Source organism: Mustela nivalis, assembly GCF_964662115.1.
Source record: "Mustela nivalis genome assembly, chromosome: 3".
NCBI lineage: Eukaryota > Metazoa > Chordata > Mammalia > Carnivora > Mustelidae > Mustela > Mustela nivalis.
Window position 1 is genome coordinate 66,818,495 of NC_139022.1, and position 27,751 is coordinate 66,846,245.

At 39.8% G+C, this 27,751-nt stretch overlaps 1 protein-coding gene across 1 annotated transcript in view; it reads right to left on the reverse strand.

The window, feature by feature from the left end:
• Positions 1-7,304: 7,304 nt before the first annotated feature.
• ADGRV1 (adhesion G protein-coupled receptor V1) overlaps positions 7,305-27,751 on the reverse strand; it is a 545,909-nt gene continuing 525,462 nt past the window's right edge. Inside the window, exons 89-91 of the mRNA XM_082725840.1 lie at positions 22,161-22,352; positions 18,560-18,737; positions 7,305-7,750 (exon numbers count right to left, since the gene is read on the reverse strand). Coding sequence (XP_082581966.1) covers positions 7,632-7,750; positions 18,560-18,737; positions 22,161-22,352 — 489 coding nt within the window. The 3' untranslated portion in view covers positions 7,305-7,631. The remainder of the gene's footprint in view (positions 7,751-18,559; positions 18,738-22,160; positions 22,353-27,751) is intronic.

Sequence of the window (27,751 nt, forward strand, 5' to 3'; positions counted from 1 at the left end):
GATAAATACAAGAGAGATTGCAGATTATAACCCCTTGGTTACAAAATATTCATGCATATCTAATTTTCCACACAAAACCCTTATGACTAACAAGTCATGGATAATAATGAGAAATGAAGAGCGAATTTGCCTCTTGTCTATTTACTCTGTCTGGCCTCCCTTCTTCCCCCACCAAGGAATCAATAAACTATCCTACTTTGAAACCTATTATATAAGATACTGCCAAATGAAATCAAGTTTTCCAAAAGACTTCAGTGGTTTTCAAGACTCCTTGAATAACTAGGCAGCAGAATGAATTAGTTACAATTCAACAAATTACAACTTTGAAAATGAAAGATGTTTGGTAACAGGATGATATGACATCTAATTCGTTCAATAATTGCTATCTATTTAGATTTTTAAAGACAAAACATCTATAATTAAATATGTAAATGATCAAGAAAGATTATGCTCTCATGTAGTTATTAGAATAAAAATGATTTCTTTTCTTAGTTCAACATGTATTAGTTGGGCATCAATTTTGTTCCAGGCATTGTGCTAGGTGCTTAAGACACCAAAATAAATAAGTTGGATTTCCCACTCTTCATGAGCTTACAATCTACTGTGGGTTTCTCAGTTGAGGCTCTGTAGGTGTCATCAGGGATTCTGGGAGGGGTTACTAAGAGTTCCAGAGGGATTAAATAACTTTTTAAAAGTTATTTGAACTTTCTTCTCCATTCAACCCCAGCACAGTGATTAAGCAGCACTGTAAGCAAATAAAAAAAAAAACAACAAAAAAACCCTTTTATTTTATCGTGATAAGAACACATAACAGATCCACTCTCTTAACAAAATTAACAAATTTTAAACGTTCTGTAAAGTATTTTGACTACAGGTACAATATTTTACAGCAGATCTCTAGGGCTTATTCACCTTGCTTAATTAAACTTTATGCCTATTTGTTAGTAACTCCCCATTTCACCCTTCCTTCAGCCCTAGGAAGTTACCATCCTATTCTTTGATTCTATGAATTTGACTATCATAGATGGTTGATATAAACTGAATCATGCAATATTTCTCTTTCTGTCACTGGCTTATTTCACTTATCAAAAGAGTGAAAAGGCAACCTACAAACCTAGAAAATATTTACAAACCATATATTTGAGAAGGAGGTTAATCTCCAAAATATAAGGAACTCCTATAACTCAATAGCAAAAAAACCTAATAATCTAATTAAGAAATGGGCAGAAATAGGCATTTATCCAAAGAAGACATACAAATGAAACAGACATATGAAATGGCCAACAGACATATGAAAAAATGCTCAGTCACTAGTCCCCAGAAAAAATGCAAATCAGAATCACAAGATACCACCTTACACCTGTCAAGATAGCTGTTATAAAACAACAAAAGACCAGCATTGGTGAGAATGTGAAGAAATTGCAGCCTTTGCACACTGTTGGTGGGAATTGAAAACAGCACAGCCACAATGGCAAACAGTATGGAGGTTCCTCAAAATAAAACAAAACAAAATTAAAAATAGAACTCTCATATGATCCAGCAATCTCACTTCTTGGTATTTATCCAAAAGAACTAAAGTCAGTATCTTGAAGATATTCCATGTTCACTGCAGTATTACTCACAACAGCCAAGATATGGAAACAATCTAAATGTCTATCTATAAAAAAAAAAAAATGTCTATCTATAAATGAACAGCTAAAGAACATGTGATATATCCATACAATGGAATATTATCCGTCTTTAAAAAAAAAAAGGAAATTCTGCAATATATGACCGCATGGATGAACTTGGAAGATAAAGATCATCTTTGAAAAGAAAGAACAAACTATTTATTACATACTACTTGAGCATTCTTTGATGGAATATTCCAGAAAGGAACCATAATGCTCACGATAGATCTTGAGCACCTTTCTAATTATTTAGTGTTCTCATCTATTCTTTCCAGTATTTTATTGAATGATTACTATGTCCAGGGCACCTGGGTGGCTCAGTTGGTTAAGGGTCTGACTCTTGATTTTTGCTCAGGTCATGATCTCAGGGTGGTGAGATCCAGTCCTGGCATCCAGCTCCATTCTGAGTGTGGAGTCTGCTTAAGATTCTCTCTCTTGCTTGCTCTTTGCCCCTTTCCCCTTCCCACACCCTACCCCCGGTAGCACACACTCTCTCTAAAATAATAAATAAATAAAAGTAAAATCTACAATTACTACATTCCCCCTGTAATGTGGCAAAAGTCTCCAAAATGATTTTGATGGTTGTGCAGAGTAAGGATATATGCTATGGGGCAGGATGATGGACAGTTTCGTACACTTCATTAATCAGATTTTCAAAATCTTTTAAAATCATGTCTTGTAAACTGTAATGGAAATTGTTATCATCATGATCTCCTTGATTTTCTTACTCTGATTTCCCAGAATTCTTTTTCAATCTCTCTCTCACATGCACATACACATATATATCTTTACCTTTAAAATAAGTATAATCATATTCATAATCAAACCGAAAATAAGTGCTGTTGAAATGATTTGCATTGTCCCTTCATTAATGTTGTGGAACAATTGTTAGCTCATTCCTATATTTTTAAAAAGTCAAATCTGTGATTTTGCTCTATACTCCTAAAAGCAAAGAGTATGGTTTTACCTTGTTTAAGTTGGAATCTTTTAATTTTATTTATTTATTTGAGAGAGAGAGAGAGGAAGAGAATGATAGAAAGCATGAGCTGGGAGAGGGAGAAGACTCCCCACCAAGCAGGAGCCCAATACCAGCTCGATCCCAGGACCCGGGGATCATGACCTGAGCCAAAGCAGACACTTAACTGACTAGTCACCACAGGTTCCCCTGAAATCTTTTATCTATTAGAAAACAGTGATTATCTATGTTTTCTCACAGGTCTAAAATACTATTTCAGTTCTTTAAGTGCTAACAATTTCCTTGAGCTGAGTCATTTTTAGGGATTTCAGTTCTAACATTTGTGCTCATAGGATAGAGCTGCTAGACCCAGATGCTGAGTCCCCAGCAGAAGCCATGCTGGGAATTGAAGCGAAGAATCCTATAATACTCTAGAGATTCGTGGCAAAAGTGCTTGATAACTGCAGCCCATTGTCATAGAGGTTGTTCTCCATTTGCTGCTTCTCCCGCAATCATGTAATCTAGTTAAGTAAATCGAGTTTATTGACCATAAATCAATGATCCTGAAGCACTAGCGAATATCTTGGTTGCTTTAAATATATTCCTTGTTAAACTCTTTTTTTTTTTTTCTTTTAAGATTTTATTTATTTGAGAGAGAGAGAGAGCACGCGCACGAGAGAGCACAAGCAGTAGAGAGGGAAGAGCAGGCTGGCCATTGAGCAGGGAGCTCGACACAGGACTCAACCCCAGGACCTGGAATCATGACCTGAGCTGAAGGTGGCCGCTTAACTGAGCCACTCAGGAATCCCTTTGTTAAACTCTTTTATATCCAGTGTAGTAAATTCTTAATTAGGAGGCTGCCATACTTGTCAAAGTGATTTGAATAGTAACAGACGGAAGTAAAAATGAATGTTTACTTTTTTCCCCTCAGGAATATTATGCATATATTATTGTATGTGTGAGCTAGCACGTGTTATAATTTTAAAAAGCATCTGGAGTTTCCTAGAGTTTTATAAATGTGAGTTCAGTTTTCTAATATAGTTTGAAATTATTTTTATGAGATAAAAACGTGGGTTGCTAAAAAGAGACACCTGGATGGCTCAGTTGGAAGAGCATGCAACCCTTGACCTTGGGGTCATGAGTTTAAGCCTCATGTTGGGTGTAGAGGTACCTTAAATAAATAAACCTAAAAAAAACTTTGGGTAGGTGAGATGTATTGGATAAGAATAACATCACCCAACTAACTATATCTATCAGAAAGAATATCACTCATCTGTCTTACTTATTTTATTAGTCAGATTCAAGAGAATAGAAGAGTTCCTAGATTTAATCACTTGGTTCATTCTTTAAATGCCACATATGGACAGTGTGGTTCTTTACTTACATCCTGCCAGAGAAGCACTGGGGAGACAAGGTCAATGCCATCAGCGATTAAAAGACCATATGAAACATACGAATGCCCTGTTGTTTTCTCTGTTCGTAGCAAGATCAGGCTGTCTGAGGAAATCCACTCTGGAATCCAGCTGCTCTGAGAAGGTCAACACCACTTAACTTATCTGATTGAGACCTAAGCTCAGACAAATCTATCCAGACGCCTTAAGGCTAAACTCAAGAAACATCTTAAGTGCTGGTAAACACAAGGTGAAACTGCTTGGGACTTGTGTTACTGAAAAGCATTTTCTTTTCCCAGTCATACCCCAATTATGTGTTTCAACTTCTCTGATCAGATTTGGGAGACATTTAAATATTGATTAAACCCTAAGATATCATGGGACACCAGGCTGGCTCAGTGGGTGGAGCGTGTGACTCTTGCTCTTGGCGTAGTGAGTCTGCGCTCTAACTTGGGTGTAGAGTTTACTTAAAAAGAAGAAGAAGAAGAAGACAGAAGAAGAAGAAGCAACCTAAGACACCTCAAGAAATTGAACACCAACTCAAAGGTAAAGTTCCAGAGTGAGGAAAATAGGTGGCTAGGTGGCTCAGTTGGATAGGCATCTGCCTTCAGCTCAAGTCATGATTCCAGGTTGCTGGGATGGAGTCCCACATCGGGCACTTCACCCAATCTCTCTGCCCCGCCCTCTGCTTATGCTCTCTCCCTCTCTCTCTCTGTCAAATAAATAAAATCTTAAAGAAAAGGAAAAAAAATCCCTAAAACAAAAAGAAAAATGAATTTAAAAATCATAAAAACACAGAAGCAGAGATATTTCCCAAGGAAATGTTAGCTGTCTGTTGAGAGAGGATAGAAAATATTAGAGAGAAGAGAAATACAGAGCTTCTAAGGTGATGAAAACAGTTTTTGAAAATAGAGGGGATAGTTGCATAGCATTGTAAATGTAACTGAGGCCACTGAAGATAAAAAATCACATTTAAAATGGTTAAAATGGCAAATTTTGTGTTACATATATTTTTTTAAAGATTTTATTCATTTATTTGACAGACAGAGATCACAAGTAGGCAGAGAGGCAGGCAGAGTCGGGTTGTGGGGGGGAGCAGGCTCCCCGCTGAGTAGAGATCCCGATGCGGGGCTCCATCCCAGGACCTTGAGATCATGACCTGAGCTGAAGGCAGAGGCTTAACCCACTGAGCCACCCAGGCACCCCTGTGTTACATATATTTTACAATTTAAAAACGCCAGTAATCGAATACACCAGATACTACTGAATTGCACACTTTAAGTGGGTGAGTTGTATGAAATGTGAATATCTTGCTAAAAAAAATGTCATGAAGAAAAAGAGAATCGAACTCCCTGAGAGAAAAAGACCACAATGTATAATAGTCCTCGCCTTCCAGTTTTCATTTTTTAGGAATTTGATTTGATTTGCTTCTTCCTACATAGTACTATACTTTCCTGGCAAGTGTCCCATTTTAATCTACATTGGGAGGAAACAGGATGGCAAAATATTGCTGCTGTTGGAATATGAAGCTTATTTATTTTAGCACTGTGGCTTCTAGAAATCTTGTTTTTATCCTTCCAATATTTTTTAAAAAGATTTTATTTAGTTATTTGACAGAGAGAGACACAGCAAGAGAGGGAACACAGCAGAGGAGTGGGAGAGAGAGAAGCAGGCCTCCCACTGAGCAGGGAGCCCGATGCGGGGGTTGATCCAGGGTTCCATCCCGGGACCCTGGGATCATGACCTGAGCCTAAGGCAAACACTTAACAACTGAGCCACCCAGGCACCCCTTCCTTCCAATATTTAGAAGAATCACGTGGAACACTAGCAGGTGGTCTTTTTGTTATCTTATCAAGATGGCGTTTTGGACAGCAATAGAAATCCAGTCACCTGAAGGAAAAAAGTTAACCCTGATTCGTTGTGCTTTGGGTCAGTTTTTCCCCAAACTCTGACAACATGAAAGTAGCTATTGGCAATTGACTTTGTAGAGAATTCCTCATTGGTAAAGTTATAGTCTTTTCAGGAGCTTTAAGGATGATGGTCCTGAGACTGAATTTGCCCTAGGTGACAAATCAGAATCTAGCTATCTGGGGAAAATGCCACAGTGATTATGACTCGTAGATTCTATTCAGTGACCTCTCAAATTTCTATAATCCCCCAATTTATTAAAATCCATTAACAATTTTAATGTTTGCCAATTTAAAAATTTTCCTCTTAAATTTTATATATCATATCCAATTTCATCAATTGTTTCCACCCTATCATGAAACAGACTACATACGGAGCAATGCTGCCAGGTGAGAAAACAACTTATCTGTCACGTAAGGTAAGTGTAATACTTTTACCACCATTTCTCAAGTTCCTAAGAAGGATTAAAACTCCACCAAGGATGGAGCTTTGTTTGTTATACTGTTTGGTTTTGCTGTGCAACTTTTGTTTTCTATCTAGGACAATTCACCCATGAACACTCCATATAAGAGGGAGGAGGCAGGCGTAGAGGAGGATGAACAGGAAGAGAAGAGTCATTTAATAATTTATCAAGATAAATAATGCTGCTCAGGCTTTATAAAGAATAAAGCCAGGCTTAACAGTGAGTACAGGGCACTTGGATGTTTTAATTATGATTCTAAAGGAAATTATTAGGAGAGAAAAATTTTGCCTTAGATAATTATTTCTTATTTTAATTTTTTTCTTGAGATGTTTCTGATTTTCTCAAAAATACTGAGGAATTCAAAAACAGAAGGTCACAAATTCTTCTCTAGGACAAATGTATTCTGTTCCTAATGATTTTTCTGGAACCATAGTCAATGAAATCATCCTGAACACAATAGTGTTTGTTCTGGGATAGACTTTCTGATTTCTCATTCTGAGACAAATAAAGACTGAAGAATTGAAACCAAGAAATGTTTCTCCTAAACAAACTGCACTGTTTGAAAGCTTTTCTTCTTAGCTGAGCTGAAGTAGTTGATGTAGTAGTTATTTTTAACTGGGAACAGAACATTTATTTTGGAAAATGTTCAGATCCCTAATTTCATAATGAGGAGAAATACATACTTTGGATGAAAGACTATGAAACTGCAGTTTCCCCATCAACACGTAGGTCCAGGATCTTCAACAGACAATAACTATATAGTTTTTATGAATGAAAGCCCTCTAGAAGCCATGAAGTCTTAACCTGTATGACCTGTACCAATACCGGAAGAAACAAGGTGCTTGACCTCATCAAGGTATTGTGTATTTTCCTGCTCACAGACAACATTTCCTCATAAATAATGAGTTCGCATGATGTCAAATGGATTCTATTGTGTTTATTGGTTATTACATTTATTAAACAATGTTAGCCATGTCAGATGATTAAAAAACAACTAATATTCTTGGAATACGTGCATCCTATATAATGATATAAATGGATCCAGTCTTTCATCATAGCAGTGAATTTTCAGGTTGCACAAAGATAAGTAGCTCATATTCCAAATACAACAATCACTTCCAGGTTAATAATCATCCAGCGCAATTCATAAGGTCCCTATTATATAGTGGTATGTATAAAACTTACAGAGTTTAGCACAAAGCCAATACAAACAGGAAAGTATCATTCTAATTGTTACTGAAGTGCTAAAGGTGGGTGTCGGCGATGGGTATCCTCCTGAGTTCTACGATCTGGGAGTCAGTCAAGGTGCCTCCCTCCTGGCTGCCTTGACCAGATTCATTATCACTGACACTGAGACCAGCACCTGTAATAGAAAAAGATAAACACAAAACTCTCCACCATTAGTGCTGTGAATTAAGGGTCAAGTTACATCAAGCTGACATGTGTTTATTTCTATTACAGTGGTGAATAGTGAGCTATACATTTAAAAAAAAAAAAAAAGAATCATTATTTTTTTAAGTAGGCTCCGCACCGACAATGGGTCTTGAACTTGCCATCCTGAGATCAGAAGTTGCATGCTCTACTGATTGAGCTAGCCAGGTACCCCTTGACTAAGCATTATTGTACCTAACAATTATAGGCCTGTAATGAAATTCTCTTTGGTAGTTTTTGTAAGTGAAAAGTAATTTCTAAAGACCCAATTTTGGGTTCTCAAACTTTTCTGTTTCCACATGGTTGACAGGTGTAACATATTCCCAAGAACTGCAATTTTTAACTAGGAGCATATTAAAGTAAAAAAGATCCCGCAGGTTATAGGAATTTTTCGGCAGGAGGGTAGGGTTTGCTGTTAGAAAACTGAGTCTCCAACCCCACTCTGAACCTAGTAGGGCCTTCGGCCGAGACTCAGTGTGGGCAGTGATCTGAGAAGAAAGACACGCATTGACAACACAAGCTGTCATATCAGCGCCTAGAAGACACTGGCTCTGAACGACTCAGATCTGATCCCCAGATAAAAATAATTGCGTAACACAGTACCAGAACAGAGTCATACACAAATCCCACAAGGCTAGCTGTTAATACAGATAGTGCCCAGAATCTTTGTTTTGAGGAAGCTCCACTATTCACTACTCTTCTTAACAGTTCAGAATCATTCAGAGAATTTAACGCTGTGCCCAAGTAATACCTCATTCTTTTCTTCTCCAACGTGCAGAGGACCACAAATTCTCATGTTCTCTTGCTCTCTCTCTCTCTCTCTCTCACACACACACACACACGCACACGCACACGCACACAAACACAGAATGGGGATGTGGTCACAGGGTGTGCTGCTGGGTTGAATCACCAGAGATTACGGCTCCCACTCCTCCCCCTATGCAGGGCACGAGCCTCTGCAAACAAGAAGGCAAATGAACAACCAGTGGCTGGGCGGCTGAGACTTTCCTTTCTGTTTGAGAAAGGCAGTGCTGCAGAGTCGGTAGCTGTGGGAGGATGGTGAATTAGCTCTTCTTAACCTATTTGGGGATGAAAGCAAGAGCCCACTACTGCGTCTTCCAGCCAAGCCCTTCCTCTTCTGGGTCCATCTTTCCCAACCTCTCCATGAAAGGCCGCTGCTGAAACCCATCTCCACACCCTTTGCTTCTAGGAAAATGCACTTGCCCATGTCATCCTCTGATCTGCTGGCTTTTCCCAGAGAGTTCTTGTGCTTCCTTCCGAATCTCTTCCTCCTGGGTCACCATGGGAGGCCCTGTCTTCAGCCCTTGCTTCCAGGCCCACAGCATCTGCCTGACCTCTGCCTGCTCTCTAGCCTCGTCTCACTACTATTACACCTCTGGTGACATGCCCATCTTATCCCCCGCCACCTCAATCTGGGTGCCTCCGTTCTTCCTGTCAGTATCACCTCTGCTGTCATCTCTGCTACCCATAGAAACATGGTGATTCTCTTTTGAGATGTTTGACTCCCTCATTGCATTATGTCCCTCATATCTTTAGACCATCTAGCTTGTAGGACAGTGCCCACCCAGCACACTGTTCGTGTTCTGTAAACGTCTGCTGAGTGTATTAATAAACTACGCTCTGCATTCTAGTTCGTTCCAATGTCTCTTCCAAGCCTTATTGCCTGTTCTGTTCCTCGGATGCATTCCACATTCCATGCCCTCTCCTTCCCAAGAACAAACAGTTCCTATTGCCTACTGCATCAAGCCTGGAGCCCTATGCATTGGCCTTCAGAAACTTCCTAATCTGGCTCTACCCTACCAAATAGACATACTTCAGCCCAGGCCTGTTGGAGGTCTTCCTCAGTGTGATCAGGTCTCTTGTCTGGTCTTGCACGTTCACATTAATTTCTGCCAGAGTGTCCTCCTGCTCATCCATTGAGGCCCATTTTCATACCCTTCCATAGATGGTTCTTGCACCTTCCTTCAAAACAGGGAGGTGGGGGATGCAGTATTTGAAAAGAAAGGTCCTAGTTTATACCTTAAAAACAGGTGAATCACATCCCTTTTATTCTCTTAAACTGCCCCACTTTGAATGATAAATTATATGATATCTCCCCAGATAAGTATATATGCCATGGAGCAAAATGTGTGACAAATACCCGAGGACTCTTTCCTTCTGTTAGGAATACTAACACTGCCAATGACAATATTTTTAAAAATTTAGTTAGTTGCCAAAATTAATATATTTAGTATTAAAAAAAAATCAGGTTTTTGGTTTCTCTTGAAAAAGCGGAGGGCAACACTAGGCCTACATTTTCTAGATGGCAAAAAAAAAGGGGGGGGGGGCACCCAAAACATGGATCTGGCAGTACCGTCTGTTTGCATCCAGTCCACATGAATCACTCATGGTATTTGCTTGGCCCCTGAAAGTCACATCTGAGTCTGCCACTACGTCTTAGGAGAACTAAGTGGAAGAAGCTCAGTGGATTGGGAAGACACTGGCCACTCTCTAAGAAGGTAAGCGGGCCCTGAGGCAGATAGCAGCTTAATCCAGGTGAGAAGGAACAAAAGGGCTACGTAACAAAGTTGCCCAATATGGGATCAATTACGGAGAAGCAGGGAGGACAACACGATTACCATCATGGCAGAGTGGGGCTTAATGAGTGAATGCGTATCAGCTCCCACCCACTTTGTGTCTGCCTGCTGCAGATCTCATCAGGAAGACAGAAGTGTTTGCCCGCCATCTTGACAAAGCCCACTAGAAAGAAGTTCTGTACTGGAAGCCTGTTGAGCAGACAGCAAGGGACAAGAGTTGAACTGGGCTGGAAGGTTTAACATGGGGTGCAGCTTTACAAGTAATGGGTGTCTCCGGCATGTTTAGTAGCCTAGAGCCCCGTGAAATGTCACGAAGTACTAGATACAGCTTGCCCCGGAATTACCACATCTACATGACCCAGCTCCTCCTCCTTCTCAGTTTCTGCCCAGCTGAAATAAATGCATATTACTCAAATTTTCATCCCTCTTTGAGACTCAGAAAGGGCCCAAATTATACATGTTAATAACACGGCAGACTGGGAACATAGTCCCAGGTTCTTTGCTCTTTGTTTTTTTGTTTGTTTTGGGTTTTGTTGTTGTTGTTGTTTTATTTTTAATCTTTTTACAAAGATTTTGTTTATTTATTTGAGAGAGACAGAGATAGTGACAGCACAGGCAGGGAGGAGAGGGAAAAGCGAGTTTCCGGCTCAACAGGGAGCCCAGAGTGGGACTCCATCCCAGGATCCCGGGATCATGATCTGAGCTGAAGGCAGATGCTCAATGGACTGAGCCACCCAGGCTCCTATTGTTGTTGTTTTAAAGATTTTATTTATTTATTGGAGAAAGAGTGAGAGAGAATGTGTGAGAGAGCATAAGTGGTGGCGAGGGAGAAGCAGGCTGCCTGTTGAGCCAGGAGTCTGACCCATAGCTTGATAACAGGACCCCAGGATCATGACCTGAGCCCAAGGAAGATACTTAACTGACTGAGCCACGCACTCTCCTCTTGGCTCTTTGTAATAAATAAATAGTTTTGCAGTGAGTATCATGATTTTTTTTTGAAAGGTATTTTTTTCTGCTTAAATTTTAAGTAAAATTTCAAGAAAAATCCAGTAACTGTGGTAATAGTTACTTTTCCATATAATAGATAGAAAGGTAAAAGCAAAGGAATTAGAAGTGATATTTTATATTCTTCTAGTACCTTTCCTTTCTTCAACATTTTAACACACTTAGTTAGGAAAAGAATGTTTATTAGTCTTATTTTACAGATGCAGGGATTGCTTGGGGATCAGATGTGTTCACTGAGTGGCTAGGTCACCCAGCAGGGAAGTTGCAGAATGCAGATATCCTGACCTATCCTGGTCTTCTGACCCCAAATGTAAGGCGTTTTCTTCTAGATCATACTGCCTCTTGTGGCGGCTGTTCTAATTGTGTTACTTCCTTGTCCCCATAGGCTTTGAGTATTCAACTTTGTAGAATACATTGCAAACCTTCTTGGCTCATTTTTCAGCTCTTACACCCCCACCCCCATTCCTACTTCACTTTCTAGTCATGGTGCAATGAACACTGGTGTTTCAGAATACATTATGAACATGTAAAATAGTTTTTAAGTTGGGGCACCTGAGTGCCTCAGTTGTTTAAGTGTCTGCCTTCAGCTCAGGTCATGATCCCAGGGTCCTGGGTTGGAGTCCCATACCAGGCTCCCTGCTCAGTGGGGAACCTGCTTCTCCCTCTACCATAACCCTGCACCTGCTCATGATCATTTTCTCTCTCGAATAAATAAAATCTTTAAAAAATAAATAGTTCTTAAGCATAACAATAAGCTGAACCCAACAAATAATACATACAATGAGATACTGAACTTCAACTCTGCCAGATACTGGTAGATTCTTAACATAAACAATCTCTAAACTCCATGAAAATTTACCAGCTAATTATAATAACTCTTTTTAAAAAGATATTATTTATTTATATATTTGAGAGAGCATGAGTGAGAGAAAGAGAGCACAAGCTTGGGGAAAGGCAGAGGGAGAGGCAGACTCCCCACTGAGCAGGGAACCCGATGTGGGGCTCGATGCCAGGACCCTGGGAACATGACTTGAGCTGAAGGCAGAGGCTTAATAAACTGAGCCAGCCAGGCGCCCCTAATTATAATAACTCTTATTTGCTAAATGAAGAAACTTAAATTTTGAGTCCCTTGCTGAAAATCACACAGATAGTAGACTCCAGAACTAGGATGCCAACACAGGGCTCTCTGATCCCAAGGCCCATTCCTATTTTCTACAGATTTTTCAAATGTGATAGTGATACGACCATCATTCTCCTTCAGTCTTTTTTTGGAAGAAAAAAAAAAAATCTTTCTATATTCCAAAGTGGGCTCTTCCACTTTGACGCCCATTTAACTTTGCTTAGCACACTGGTCTCTAGAAATTTTTTAAGTTAAATAAGTCATTGTGGTTTTATGTGATCTATCTGAAGGAGAAATTTATTAATGAGTTCTTAGAGGAGTTTGAGTATTTAGGCCTTGATTCTGAATGTTTTCATTTCTGTTCAAGGATTTGTCCTCTATTTTCTTCTGACTGAAAAATAAATCATTTGAAGTTTCAATAAAGAAATGTTTACCATGACATTCATGTCCTTGGCCTGAGGGAAAAAACCAGAAAGCTAAGGGACTAGGGAAGATAGGGAATCAGATTAGTATTTCTGGGAGAAGCCTTCTGTGAAGAAGATCCTGTTTCTAAGCCCAATATACTCCAAGCTTGACATCCTCTAGAGTCTTGTCAGCTTTTGATCAATGTAAAAGTCTAGTCATTGACTGGGGTGCCTTGGTGGTTCAGTGGGTTAAAGCCTCTGCCTTCGGTTCAGGTCATGATCCTAGGGTCCTGGGATCAAGCCCCGCATCAGGCTCTCTGCTCTGCGGGGAGCCTGCTTCCCCTCTCTCTGCCTGCCCCTCTGCCTACTTGTGATCTCTGTCAAATAAATAAATAAAATCTTAAAAAAAAAAAAAGTCTAGTCATTGAGCTGACCATTCCACTTCATAAATCTAATACTACATAATGCTCCAGATCAGTAGCTCTGAACTTCTTTATAAAGCGCCTGAAGCAATGGGATTCCTTTAACTTGTGGTACGTGAGGGTTTTTTTAAAGGGTCCACGGTGGTGTGAGGACAGATTTAAGAAAATGTATTCCTAGATCTTTAACTTCTATGTGCCCTTTTTCTTTTTTTTAAGTTTATTTATTTGTTTAAGTCACCTCTATATCCAGCGTGGGGGTTGAACTCATGACTTCAGGATCAAGACTCAAGTCATTCCTTCAGTTGAGCCAGACAAGCAGCTGAATGTGCATTCTTTTGATGAGCTTTTGATAATTAGTCAAACATTTACATTTTATTTTATTATTTTTTTAAAGATTAATTTATTTTAGAGAGAGCCTGCAAAAACGCTCATGGTGGGTGGGGGTGGAGAGACAGAGGGAAAGGGGGAATAGAGAGAGAAAAAGAGAGAGAGAGAATCTCAAGCAGACTCCCCACTGAGAGTGGACCCCCATGTAGGTCTTGATCTCATGGGCTGAGGAGAAATTAAGAGTCAGATGCTCAAAAAACTGAGCCACCTAAGTGCTCCTCAAAACGTTAAATATTTTAAAAACCAATGTTGATTTACTCAATTGTAGACTAATAATAATTGTAATAACAATAAAAAAAAGAAAAAATTTTTCTTTTTTAAAAATTTTATTTATTTGTCAGAGAGAGAGAGAGGGAGTGAGCACAGGCAGACAGAATGGCAGGCAGAGGCAGAGGCAGAGGGAGAAGCTCCTGCTGAGCAAGGAGCCTGATGTGGGACTCGATCCCAGGACGCTGGGATCATGACCTGAGCCGAAGGCAGCTGCTTAACCAACTGAGCCACCCAGACGTCCCCAAAATAGAAAATTCTAACACTTTATATATAGTCTTATGGTCACAGGAAAACTTTAAGTTTCCATTTATATACATGGTTTGTTTGAGAGAAGTTGTTTTGAGTGAGTGAAGAGCAAATGAATTTCAAGCATAAAATATATTACATTAGGATAAAATTCTGCAATGGAGTGGAATGGGAATATAAGTTCAAGAAGAAGCGATAATGATACAAAATTTCCAATTGTAGAAGAAAAGCCTGCTCCATATGTATTTTAAAACAAAATGAATATGGGGTGCCTGGATGGCTCAGTTGGTTGGCTATCTGACTCCTGATTTTTGGCTCAGGTCATGGTCTCAAAGTCATGGGATCTAGCCCATGCTGAGATCGAAGTCTGCTTGAGATTCTCTCTTTCCCTCTCCCTCTGCCCCTTCCCCTGCTCTCTCTCTCCCCACCCCCAATAAATAAATAAATAAAATCTTTAAAAAATGAAATGAATAATAATGTATAGCAAATTGCTATGATATTTAGACTCCTTTGAATTAGTTTAAAAGAATAATGTAAAATTTTCATTTTTAAACACTAAAATTTATAATATAGTAGAAGTTATACTATTTGATACTATTTCAACTTATGATGAAAACCTTTAGATGTTTATTAAATATATGTAAAGGGTTACATATATTACAACTTTTCAAAGTTGTTTAAGGTTTTTGTTTTTTTTTTTTAAGATTTTTATTTATTTGACACAGAGAGAGAGATCACAAGTAGGCAGAGAGGCAGGCAGAGAGAGATGACGAAGCAGGCTCCCCGCTGAGCAGAGAGCCCAATACAGGGCTCGATCCCAGGACCCTAAGATCATGACCTGAGCCGAAGGCAGAGGCTCAACCCACTGAGCCACCCAGGCACCCCTTGTTTAAGGGTTTAAATGAAAAGACCTGGAAGACCCACTGTTCCCAGTACCCGACTTATAGTGGCCAATGATTAAAGCAGAACTGTGATAGATCAAGGTTTGTAAACCTGACAATCACGGAGGCCAACTCGGTTAGCATAAACCAGCAACACAGGTCTGGTGAGCACTGGACAAATCAAAGAGCTCATGCTCTGTCTATTGTGGGTGGCCATTACTCAACTCTAGTCAAGGAGATTTTAAGATTGTGCTAGATTTTAGGTACTCTGTTGCTAGATTTTTTTTTTTTTTTAAGAGATTCAGGCTTTTATGGGATATCTCTAAATTTTTTTAAGATTTTATTATTTTTTTCTTAAGTTACCTCTACATCCAATGTGGGGCTCTAACTCATGAGCCTGAGATCAAGCATCACATGCTTTACTGTTGAGACTGTGAGGCGCCCTGGGATATCTCTCGATTTTTGAAATTTGGGCTTAAAAATTGTTAAAAGACCTGGGCCTATGTGTCGACTGTAAATTCAGCTGTACACAGAACGGCATGGGAACAGCTCCTTTGATTTGATTATATCCTATGATGAAGTGACTTGGGGGTGATACTTGATTATTATAGTACCTTTTCTAAAAATAGAGGGAACCAATCTTAGAGACTTTTATTTCGATCTTTGTAAGTATTTATTTCCTAAAGAGTTTAAGTGAGCTCCAAGGAACGCTAAACTCATCTATAAGTAAGTCATTCCATACATTCCTGAACTGAATGCATTTAATACTTGTTATATATATAGAACCCACATCTAATTTAATTATGCTGCAAGAATTCATTGTATGTTTCCAGCGTCTTAACACCAACAACTGACTACTTTGGAGTGCTGGGGATGTAATCTTCCCTAAGAATTGTTAGCAATCTGAAAACTCCTTTTTAGTTCTAATGTCAGTGAGCATTTGAGGAAGTTTCTCATGCCCTCCTTCATGAAACTTCTCTTTTTTTCTTTCTCACTATGCTGCAGTGTCCTCTGTGGGGCCCTCTTCTATTCACTTTTTAAAAAAAAATTATTTTTTTTCTAGAGAAAGCAAGCATGCAAACATGGGGTGGAGGGGAGGGAGAGGCAGAAGAAGGGGCAGAGGGAGAGAGAGAAGAATCTCAAGCAGAACCCGTGCTGAGCCGGGAGCCCAATGCTGGGCTCGATCTCATAACCCTGAGATCGTGACCTGAGCCGAAATCAAGAGCTGGATGCTTAACCAACTGAGCCACCCAGGCCACCCTATTCCCTCTTTAAAGGAGGTATCTTCCAGGAGGCTCTTCGGAGGAGGAGGAAGGGCTTCTTCTGTCTCCTCTCCCTTCCTCACCTCTTTCCTTTTTTCCTTCTCTCTCTCCTTCACTCTCCTAAGATGAAACTCATCCAACCCCACAGCTTCGAATAGAGTCTCTGCACTGATGCACATCAAACCGACACCTCCAACCCTGAACCCTCAGCTAAGATCCTTCAACCCTGAATATTTAAGAACCCAGGCCTAACAACCAATACTTCTAAATCTGAACTCATCAGTTTCCCCCTGAAACACACTCACGAACAAATGCTCTTTATACGATTCCTCAGCCGCTCAGGAGCTTTTGCTGACTGTCCTCTCAGTGCTCCCTCAGCTTTCCTCTTGCGTTCATCCTCTTTTTCTTATTTCTGCTCCCCGAATCTGAGGCCTGAACCTCATTCCCTTGGACAATTGTAATAATCTCCCAGCCTTTCTGGTTTTGCTTCTAAATTTATTCCTCATACTTTTGTAAGAGTTATTTTGCCTCAAAAACCAGTGGGAACATGCCATTCCTCTCCTCAAAAACCTCCATGGCTCACTAGGTTCTATAAAAATCCCACTCCTTAGCATGGCTTCTGAATAGCATTTTAATGTTATGTAAAATACCAGCAAGTGTTCTGCTCCCACAAAATGAATCTATTACTAAATGTGTTCCGGAAACACCAGGTTAAATTAAGTGAAGTGGGTTTCTTTACTCTAGGACTTTTTAGAGCTGCTAAATGCTAATGTGAATTGTGAATCTTTGCAGTTTCCCAAATATACTCAGAGGATCCTCCCATTGAAGATGACTATAAATATCTCAAGGAGGTTGCTCACTGAAACCCAGTTGGGGAACTACAGTAAATCATTAACCATGCAGGTAAAGTACCTTGCAGGCCCTTCTCCGGCTACCTGGCTCACACTCCCCATCTGCCCTAGCCACACTGCAGTGTGCCTTCTCCCCAGGTACCTGTAAGCCATGCACCTGTAAGCCCCGGGCTTCGCTGATTCTTCTCCCTCAGACTGCAGTCCCTTTCTTCTACTCTTTACCTATCTAAAACCACATATTTTTCACAAATCAACTGAGAGAGTTCAAAAAATTTTCTTGATCTCTTCAATAATTAATAACTCTTTTCACTACTTACTTACCCTTCCTTATGTTATGTTTGTTTGAATGTCCATTCCTCCAAGCAAACTCTAAGTTCAATTTTTCATCCATCCATCCATCCATCCATCCATTCATTCATTCATTTTCCAACAGTATCTACCAAAGTTTTGCCAAGTGCCAAGCACTATTCTTAATACTGGGATATTTAGTAAAAAGCATTTTGAATAATTATCTTAATAGGTTATCAGAGTATGAATGTATCTTCTTGCTTGCTTGTACATCTAGAAATGAAAAGGTCACTGAATGTTTTATAACAGTGGCAGTTTGAGATGTTTCTGAAGAAAAAAAATAAAAGGAAAAAACTGCAGAGTGCCTGGGCTGGCTCAAACAGCAGAACATGCGTCTTTTGATCTCAGTGTTATAAGTTTGAGCCCTACATTGCAGGGTTGAATTTACTTAATAAAAAAAATTAAGAAAAAAGAAAAGAAAAAAACTCTGCCTATTTGATTTGAAAACAACCAACCATCCTCTGGGGTCACAGATTGAGTGGGGTTGAACATGTAGGAGGAGCCAATAAAATACGATGTATAATGGCGCAAGTACATGTGGTCCATTATATCACCTTTGACATTTTTTGCTTCAGAGACACTCCAGGTCTCTTTGGCAGGTCAGAGGCGAAACTCTCCGAGTGAGATCCCTACCAGATCGTCTTACAATTCTGAAGTTGTCTCAGTGGTATCTTGGTGTTACATCAAGATTCTAGGACAGAGATATTTACATTCAGAGTATGCTTTTTTTCTTAAGAAAAAAATTGTAAATTATTTTTAGGTTGTGTTATATTTGGTGCCAAGAGCAAAATATCCCAAAGTATGGCTGGGATTAGGCATGGGTCATGAGAATCAGGATGTGCTAAGGCAGACTAACTATCCTTCTTTTGCAGCTTCATAGGAAGATGATACAAACTGCCGCATAACAAGAGTGCCTACTTCTAATGTGGTTTGTGGATTCATACATACCAGTTTTTAATGCAAATATCAAGTCATCAAACTCCTGAGACTCTTCATCGGCTATTAATGACCCTTGGCCATATCCTCCGGAGGAAGGGAACGTGGCGCCATTCTGTGGACCTGGTTTCAAGTCGGGGCTGGCCTGACTGGCTTGTTGGAAGGATGCTCTCTCCCAGTCAGGTGGTACCTTTTTGAGGTAGGATGGGGAGAAAAGGATAGCGTAATATCAATACACACCTATTTACTCTGGTATCTACTTTATCTCCACATTGTCATTACAGAGACCACGTGAAGGGACTGGTGAACTGTTCAGAATTAAAACCTTTAATATTACTTTTGGTCCTTAGAGACAACTAGTCTGGTGATTCTTTTTTTTTTTTTTTTTTAAAGATTTTATTTATTTATTTGACAGAGACCACAAGCAGGCAGAGAGGCAGGCAGAGAGAGAGGAGGAAGCAGGCTCCCTGCCAAGCAGAGAGCCCGATGTGGGGCTTGATCCCAAGACCCTGGGATCATGACCTGAGCCGAAAGCAGAGGCCTTAACCCACTGAGCCACCCAGGTGCCCCTAGTCTGGTGATTCTAAACAATTTCTCTATAAGAATTACTTGTAGATTTCTATGCTGTCATGTGGGGGGAAAGAATATTATTACGATTTTTAAGTTTTTATGTATTTATTTGACAGAGAGAGGCACAAGCAGGAACACAAGAAGAGAAGGAACACAAGCAGAGGGAGTGGAAGAGGGAGAAGCAGGCTTCCCATCAAGCAGGGAGCCCAATGCGGGGCAAGAAAATTATTTTTTGAACCCAAACAACACGTTTTAGTTTTTTGTAGGATGTATGCAAAGAAAACTGTTAAGAATTTAAGAACCAGAGTGGAGGGAAATTGGGAGGTGGACAAAATAGGGAAAGGGGAGTAAAACTTCCAGTTATAATATAAAGATCCACATGATCATTGGATTAAATGATTAAAAAGATAATTCTTTTTTTTTTTTTTGAGATTTTATTTATTTGACAGAGAGAGACACAGAGAGGGGGAACACCAGCAGGGAGAGTGGGAGAGGGAGAAGCAGGCATCCCGCCCAGGGAGCGTGATGCAGGGCTCGATCCCAGGACCCTGGGATCATGACCCTAGCTGAAGGCAGCCGCGCCAACGGCTGAGCCACCCAGGTGCCCCTAAAAAAGACAGTTCTAACTCGAAACGATTAAATATATTCACGTCCCTCTGGGCCACTGATAACCAGTCCCTTAATCCCTCTCCTTTCCTCATGCCTTCCCTTCTCCGCAGGGCTTCCTAGAATGTCTCTGACAGTCCCTCATCTACAGACAGCTGGATCAAGGCCAATTCCAAGCCTCTGAGGAATGCAGAGCACACTTAAGGGTATGCCATTGTGCAACCCCCTCCGCCCCCCACCAGGATCATTCAAGTAGTGGCTCAGGCCCAGGAATTAAACTGTCACAGCTGTTCCCTCCTAACATTAAGGTTTTCTGAGAGACTGCAGCGATGCCTTATATTGAGAAAAGTGACCTGAGGACTGTAGCAATCAACTGAGAGAAGAGTAAACCTTAAAATATTTCATTAAGAAGTGGAACATCTAGACCAGTACTGCCCAACAGAGCTTCCTGTGGTGAAACATATTTTATATCCATGTTCTCCATTATGGCAGCTACCGATCACAAATAGCTACTGAGCACCTGAATGTGGCCAGGGTGAGTGATCAACTGAATTTCAGATGTTTTAAAATCTTACTTCGTTTGAATTTAAACAACCACACATAGCTAATGGCTGTCATATAGCTCAGATCTAGACAGATGCTAGACTGGGTAAATAATCAAGACAAAAAAAAATTTTTTTTTTTAAGATTCACTCCTGAATTGCTAGTTCTAAAAATAGCCATTTCTATTGGTATCAACTAGGATGAGAAAATAATTCTGTTTTAAGAATTTAGAAGATATAGAGGGACACCTGGGTGGCTCAGTGGGTTAAAGCCTCTGCCTTCAGCTCGGGTCATGATCCCGGGGTCCTGGGATCGAGCCCCGCATCGGGCTGTCTGCTCCGCGGAGAGCCTGCTTCCTCTTCTCTCTCTCTCTCTCTCTCTCTCTGCCTGCCTCTCTGCCTACTTGTGATCTCTGTCTGTCAAATAAATAAATAAAAATCTTAAAAAAAAAAAAGAATTTAGAAGATATAGAAATGGTATTAGATTTCTAAATATTTAGGGGTCCTGAAACTCTTATAATTCTTAAATATTGTACTTGTGATCACTTTCTTACCTTAATTTTAACCTGACATGAATAAAATTCTTTTCCACATTAACATGGAGGACAAAAAAATATCACTGAGTAGGTAGATTATCTCTCTACCTACCTATTTACTTACTTACCTATCTATGAACCATTACCTTTTTAGGCAGATGCTATTTGATTTCCTGCCATTTTTCAGGACGCAAACACAAATACTGTTGCCCTTGGTTCTTTATTTTTTTTTTTATTTCTTATTGTTTTGGAGGGTGGAGGCAAAGGGAGAGATAGAAACTTAAGCAGGCTCCATGCTCAGCGGGGAGCCCTATGCAGGGCTGGATGTTACAACCCCGAGATCACCACCTGAGTGGAAATCAAGAGTCGGAAGCTTAACGGACTGAGCTACCCTGACATCCCTCCCAGTGGCTCTTTAATAGAGAGGGCACTACGAACTACATAAGGAATGGTACGCAGGCACACCTCGGGCACTACAGAACTTGTCAGGGACCTGCATACCATCTATGCCTGGACAAATGTCTTTAGGTAGTTTAAAAAATCTGAGCGGTGGTCCCAGTGCTATAGGTAGCATTACCGAGAGGTTGGTGACACTGATTTAGACACAGGAAAGCAAAACAAGGGGGACAGATGCAGAGGACAATGGGAGGTGGATCTCACAGAGGACGTCCTAGATAGATTTTCTAGTAGTGCTGCTGAAGCCCTCTTCTGAGCTTCTGTCCTAAAATATTTTCGGGTATTTAAATCAAAAAGAGTTATAACCTATTTTCTTTTCACTGAGCTTTTGTTGGGATCGAGGTAATGAGTTGGGATAGGTGAAGAAAGAGAGCTGAGGAAGAACACAGTATTAAAAAACAAAAACAAAAACAAAAACAAAAAAACCATTTCCGAAGCCCATTCAGTCACTGCCCTGTTAAATTTGGGAGATTCTGAAGAATGCGGTGACAAGGTAATGAGTTGGGATAGGTGAAGAAAGAGAGCTGAGGAAGAACACAGTATTAAAAAAAAAAAAAAACAAAAAAACCCCATTTCCGAAGCCGATTCAGTCACTGCCCTGTTAAATTTGGGAGATTCTGAAGAATGCGGTGACAAATTTTGCACTGACTTCCTAGTACCAACCGCTGGTTAGAACAGCTCACAGGACAGGGAAGAAAAAGAATTAGCTAACAGGCAGGATACCACAGTAAGCCAATCAAATACCACAGATCAGAGGCTGTAAAAGTCATATAGTACCTTTTAACTTTCACTCTTCAGTGTGGCGGGGAAGGGAGGGTGGGGAGGAAGAGCTCTGGGGAGGAGGGAGGGGAGAGCGTCAGCAAGTGCAAGAGCAAGGGCAAGGGCAAGGGCAGGGGCAGGTACCTCCTCCATAGCACTGATAAGATTCTGGGTGGACTTGCTGATTTCCCCTCCAGCAGGAGGCATGCCACTCCCTGGTGTGAAGAAGGCTGTGCTGGGTCCTGGCTGTCCATTCATTTCCACTGTGTAGCTGGCCTTCATGGGACAACACGTCTGGTTGTGCAGAATGAAATAAACCACAAAAACATAAAGTCCCTGCAAGAGAAAATAACACTAGCTTGTTAAAGGAAGTCCGGCTACCGCAGCTGAAAAATAAACGTGGTTCTAAGCAAAGACTATTTTCTATAAGCTGTCTCCAAATTCCACCCGAAGCAGGGAATTACAGAACAAGTTACAAGTCCAGCTTGAGACCCCTGTGAATTTCTGAACGTCACAAAAAAGTTATTCAAAGTTATTTAGGAAAACGGCCCTCTGACTAAAATGTCATTTTTTTTCTTTTCTTTTCTTTTAAAGGATCTTATTTATTTATTTGACTTAGAGAGAGAGCTATCACAAAATAGGCAGAGAGGCAGGCAGAGAGAGAAGGGGAAAGTAGGCTCCCTGCTGAGCAGAGAGCCTGATGCGGGGCTCGATCCCAGGACCCTGAGATCATGACTTGAGCCGGAAACAGAGGCTTAAACCCACTGAGCCACCCAGGCGCCCCCAAAATCATTTTTTTCTGATTAAAATCCAAATGACTTTGAAATCTAGCCCTACTAATACATGAAAACAGAACTTCAGAAGTATATCTGATTAGCTGTGTACCTTTTTAGAAAGCAAACTTCTTGCCTTCCAAAAAACTACTCTTTTCCCATTGATCTCACTTATTTTTATTTTTTTTATAGCAAAATGGTTGAAGTGAGGTACTAATGCTCCAACCACCTTGTAGATTTCCAGAAGGGCAGCACTAGTTGAGCCTTCTGATTTTGTTTATCTAGCTCAGTAACTATTTTATTTGAAAATACAATCACTGGGGAGAGACTCAGGGGTAATTCTGTGGATTGCTTAATATTTAGCCTGCCTTGCCTCTCAGTCAATGTTACAGGAGACAACAAAGCTGTCTTGTGCATTCTTAAAGATCTGCTGGCCCTTTAAATTCTTTCACAATCCCGTCAAACTCTTGACAATTGCTCTGCTTCCGTCAGAGAGCAACTCAAATTTTATATTTGTGTTGCAGACATTCCCTACACTGGCTGTCCTTCATGATTTCTACAAGGGTTCTACTGTCTACTTCTAATGGTGCTTCTATAAGGCTTGGTAATTTTGACCTTTATACTCACCCAATAAATTACATTAAATTGTGGCTTTTGTATATGTTAATCCTGGTGTTTAAGTTTTGGAAGCAAGTAAAAATCTCCTTAGTTATTAAAATTCTTTTTCTAAATAAGATTTTATTTATTTATTTGACAGGGAGAGACACAGCGAGAGAGGGAACACAAGCAGGGGGAGTGGGAGAGGGAGAAATAGGCTTCCTGCTGAGCAGGCAGCCCAATGTTGGGCTCAATCCCAGGACCCTGGGATCATGACCTGAGTTGGAAGGCAGATGCTTAACAACTGAGCCACCCAGGCGCCCCTAGTTATTAAATTCTTAAATTAATCTACAAAAATGAAAGCAAGCATTCAGTTTATTAAAGAGGAAAAGGAGTTAATGTTAACATTTTTCATAAGACACAAATAAGTATCTTCATTTGGTGACGTTTGTATTCTCCCACGGTTCGTGACATTTCTCAGAGTACGGAAGCAATAAAGCAAATAATATGCTTGTGGACTCAAAACTTTTATCTGCTGGTATAAATAGCAAAAACCTACTAGAAAATATTCAAGGCATAAGAATTACAACAAAGTTTTAATGTAAAATTAAAGAACAGTCTGCAAGATAGGCATGCTAATATGTGAGCGCTGTTGCCATTTCTAGATTACTGCCATAAATTAGGTCGTTCTTCCCTTTTTGTTAGAATGACCCCTTCTTCCAGAGTTGGCATCCAATCTATACAGCTAACAAATATGTTTTAAAATCAGTGGTTTATCTGCTAAAAAAAAAATATATATATATATATATATTAAAGATTTTATTTATTTATTTGACAAGCAGAGATCACAAACAGGCAGAGAGGCAGGCTGAGAGAGAGAGAGAGAGAGGGAAGCAGGCTCCTTGCTGAGCAGAGAACCCAATGTGGGACTCGATCCCAGGACCCGGAGATCACAACCCGAGCCGAAGGCAGCGGCTTAACCCACTGAGCCACCCAGGCGCCCGATCTGCTAAAAATATTTTTAAATATAATTATTTTAACCATGATATAAAATAAGTAATAGAAACATTTGTTTCCTTTCGAATTAGGATTTTTTTTTACACTCAACATTAATATTTTAGATTATGTAGGGTAAGTGAATTAGTTTCACATGCAAAGGATGATGTGAACATTAGCAGAAACAAATCTTCCTGAAAACACACATACACATCCAAAATTTTTCTTGTACGAGTAATTTTTCACATGGGTATGACCTAATTACTTTGGCCACAGCAATAGACAAAACAGGAAAAAAATTAAACTGTCAGCCTTAAAACTGTGAGAATGTCACTGATTTATTTCAGGATTTCTCTAAGTGTTACAAAGTGATACGGTAAAAGCTAGATCAGAAAACAAAAACCATGCTTTAAAATCCATCTCTCAGGACCCATTTGTTAAAACAGCACATTCTCTCTTGTTTGTTTTTATATCTAGCCTTTTGTGCTGCAGGAAAGGAACTGCCTGATGAAAATAACTTGCATGTGAAAACTACATGTGGTTTTTGTTTTTGTTTTTTCTTAAAAGAATATTTACATATACAGTAAATAACTTGGAATCTTTCAGAGGTACCCTAGGAAACATAAACATTGTTAAAATGGGAAAGAAAAGAATGTTTAAATGCAGATTATGTGACATTTGCCCGTGTCCAGCCCAGGCTGGGCAAATATAGAAAAGACCTTCATTATCCAAAGTACTCAGCTGTGCAGATTTCTGACCTCAGAATAAAAACAAGTTCCTTTTCCAAACACTGCATGTTAAATCTCAGGCTTTCCCCTGTATGCTGGTCTGTAAAACAATTTAAGAGAGAATCTGGAGTCTCAAGTGTTCAATCCAATAAGCTGACCACCCACTCTGAGCATGGCCAACACTGAGATGCAAAGAGAAAACATTTGATTCCTACTCTCAAGCTGTTCACGAAGACAACAATCTCTTATAAAACAATGGGTTAACTTTTAGAAGCAGGACCTATATAATCTACCTGTTGTTCCTATTTCTTCTTAGGGAAGGCTGCCTGAAGGAAATTTTTTCTGTGCACTGCTGTTTTGATTATTTTGTTGGATCTCCTACTACAAAGATAAAAAATGCTTTCAAAGTCCTTGGATAGATTATATCTGGAGTGAACCATACCCACTATGGCCAATTTTTAATTTTCTTTTTATTCAGGAATTTTAACTTGTTAGCAAACATTCAGTAAGACATAAATGAGATCACAATGTCTAAAGCAGTTAATAAATGCTCTTAACATCATCAAAAGCAAAGTAAGTATAGGAGATTTTAGCTGTTTATCTCAATAATTTTTTAAAAGATTTATTTATTTATTAGGGAGAGAGAGCACGAGTGCATGTGTGCGTGAGTGGGAAGAGGAGCAGAGGGAAAGAACCTCAAGCAAAGGGGTGCCTGGGTGGCTCAGTGGATTAAAGCCTCAGCCTTTGGCTCGGGTTGTGATTCCAGGGTCCTGGGATCGAGGCCTGTGTTGGGCTCTCTGCTCCATGGGGAGCTTGCTTCCTCTTCTCTCTCTCTCTCTGACTACTTATGATCTCTGTCTATCAAATAAATAAATAAAATCTTTAAAAAAAAAGAATCTCAAGCAAATTCCTTACTGAGCTATAGTGCAGGCTGTGCTCAATCTCAGGACCCTGAGATTCTGACCTGAGCCAAAAATCACTTGTCAGTTGCTTGACGGACTAAACTACCCAGGCACCCCTCAATAGTTTCTATCAGTTTCATGTGAGGTGGGAAAGAATCAGCACCCTCATTTGACAGATTTGACAGAGAAGAGGTGACAGAGGAGAACTGGGTGAAATGCAAAGCTGATTAAGCTGTCTGCCCCTGGAGGAAGTGAAGTCTTGGGGTTTCACACTGATTTGGAGAACTCATCTTTGATCTGAGAGTGTCTGTCTCTCTCTGAGGACCGTGATACAGCCTTCAAACAGGACCAGTTAATCTTCTCAGGACTTGTAAAAGGCTCTCAGAAGAGGGCAGAATCCAGGTATTCCAACTATAACTGCATGCAATCCTCTTTGTCTCTACCTCTCCATCCTGTGATTCTTTCGGGTTACAAAAACATGGTTCAAATATCAAATGCATTCAATGGACCCATTTAACAGCTACTTGGGCCCATTCTTTTAATTTTACATTTGTCTCTAATTAACGTGAAACGCTAGCTCACTACATATTTTTTCCATGTTCTGAATGTTATCCTGCACTCATAGCAAATGGGGGCTTGTGTGACGGACTTCACACTGCGTCCTCCATCAGGGAGCATTAGCGCACACCCCCCCCAAATGGCGCTCAGCAGTCCTGAGACTCCCTAGATTAGGAAAATTTCAGAAGTATAAATTGAATTGGGTGGTAGGATTGAGGGACAGAGAAGGGTGGAGGTGGTCATAATAGCAGAAGAGTTTTGGCCAATCATACAGGATAAAAATATGGAGGTGATAATGCCTAGCCTGCCATTAAAACACAAAAAATTAAATCAGTCTAGATACTAAAATGTAAAGTGTATGCTGTGGCCAGCACTTACACATTTGAGGAATAAAAGGCTAGAGTCCTATAGGCAATGATAAATTGGTCTTAACAGACACTACACACACATCTCACTTCATGCCACAAAAGTTGAACCAGTGTCCTGTCGGTAGCTGGAACTAACTATGGATGAGGCATATCATGAGTCAGAGAATTTGAAAATAAGAGATCTTGATAATATAAAGTTCCAGTGAATTTAATATGAAAACCACAGAGATTAAAGGAATTAAAGAAGATGACAGGTTAAAAAAAATACTCAAGAATTATTTATCACTATCCTTAAAATAAGGAATCTGATGAATGTAATCGAAGATGTTTAAAAAATCCATAATGTTAATACAAGAAACGTTTCCTGAAAAAGAAAAAGACACAACTGAATCTGCAGTTTGAAAGTATAATACCATGTTACTGGGGAAATTTTGATATAGATTCCTTAATACCAAATTGTAGCCTTACTAAGTTTTAAACTTTAAAATATTCAAGTAGAAAAGAAAAGCCAATCTCTTAATAAGTGGTAAATTTTCATCTGGCTTCAGACTTTTTTACCTTGACTATTAGTGTTAAAAGACAATGGAGTAATATTTATTAAGTTCTGAGGAAAAAAAGCCAAGAATATCATACCCAGCCATTATAGCATTTCATATTATCAAACATTAAAAAAAATGCAGGCAATGCAACATCCATGTATCTTCTTTGATAGGGGAAACCCAAAATACATGACAATAAAATATGACCAATATAGAGATAAATTGCCCATATGAGGAAAAAACAGAATTCAATACAAAGATGGCAAAAGAATCA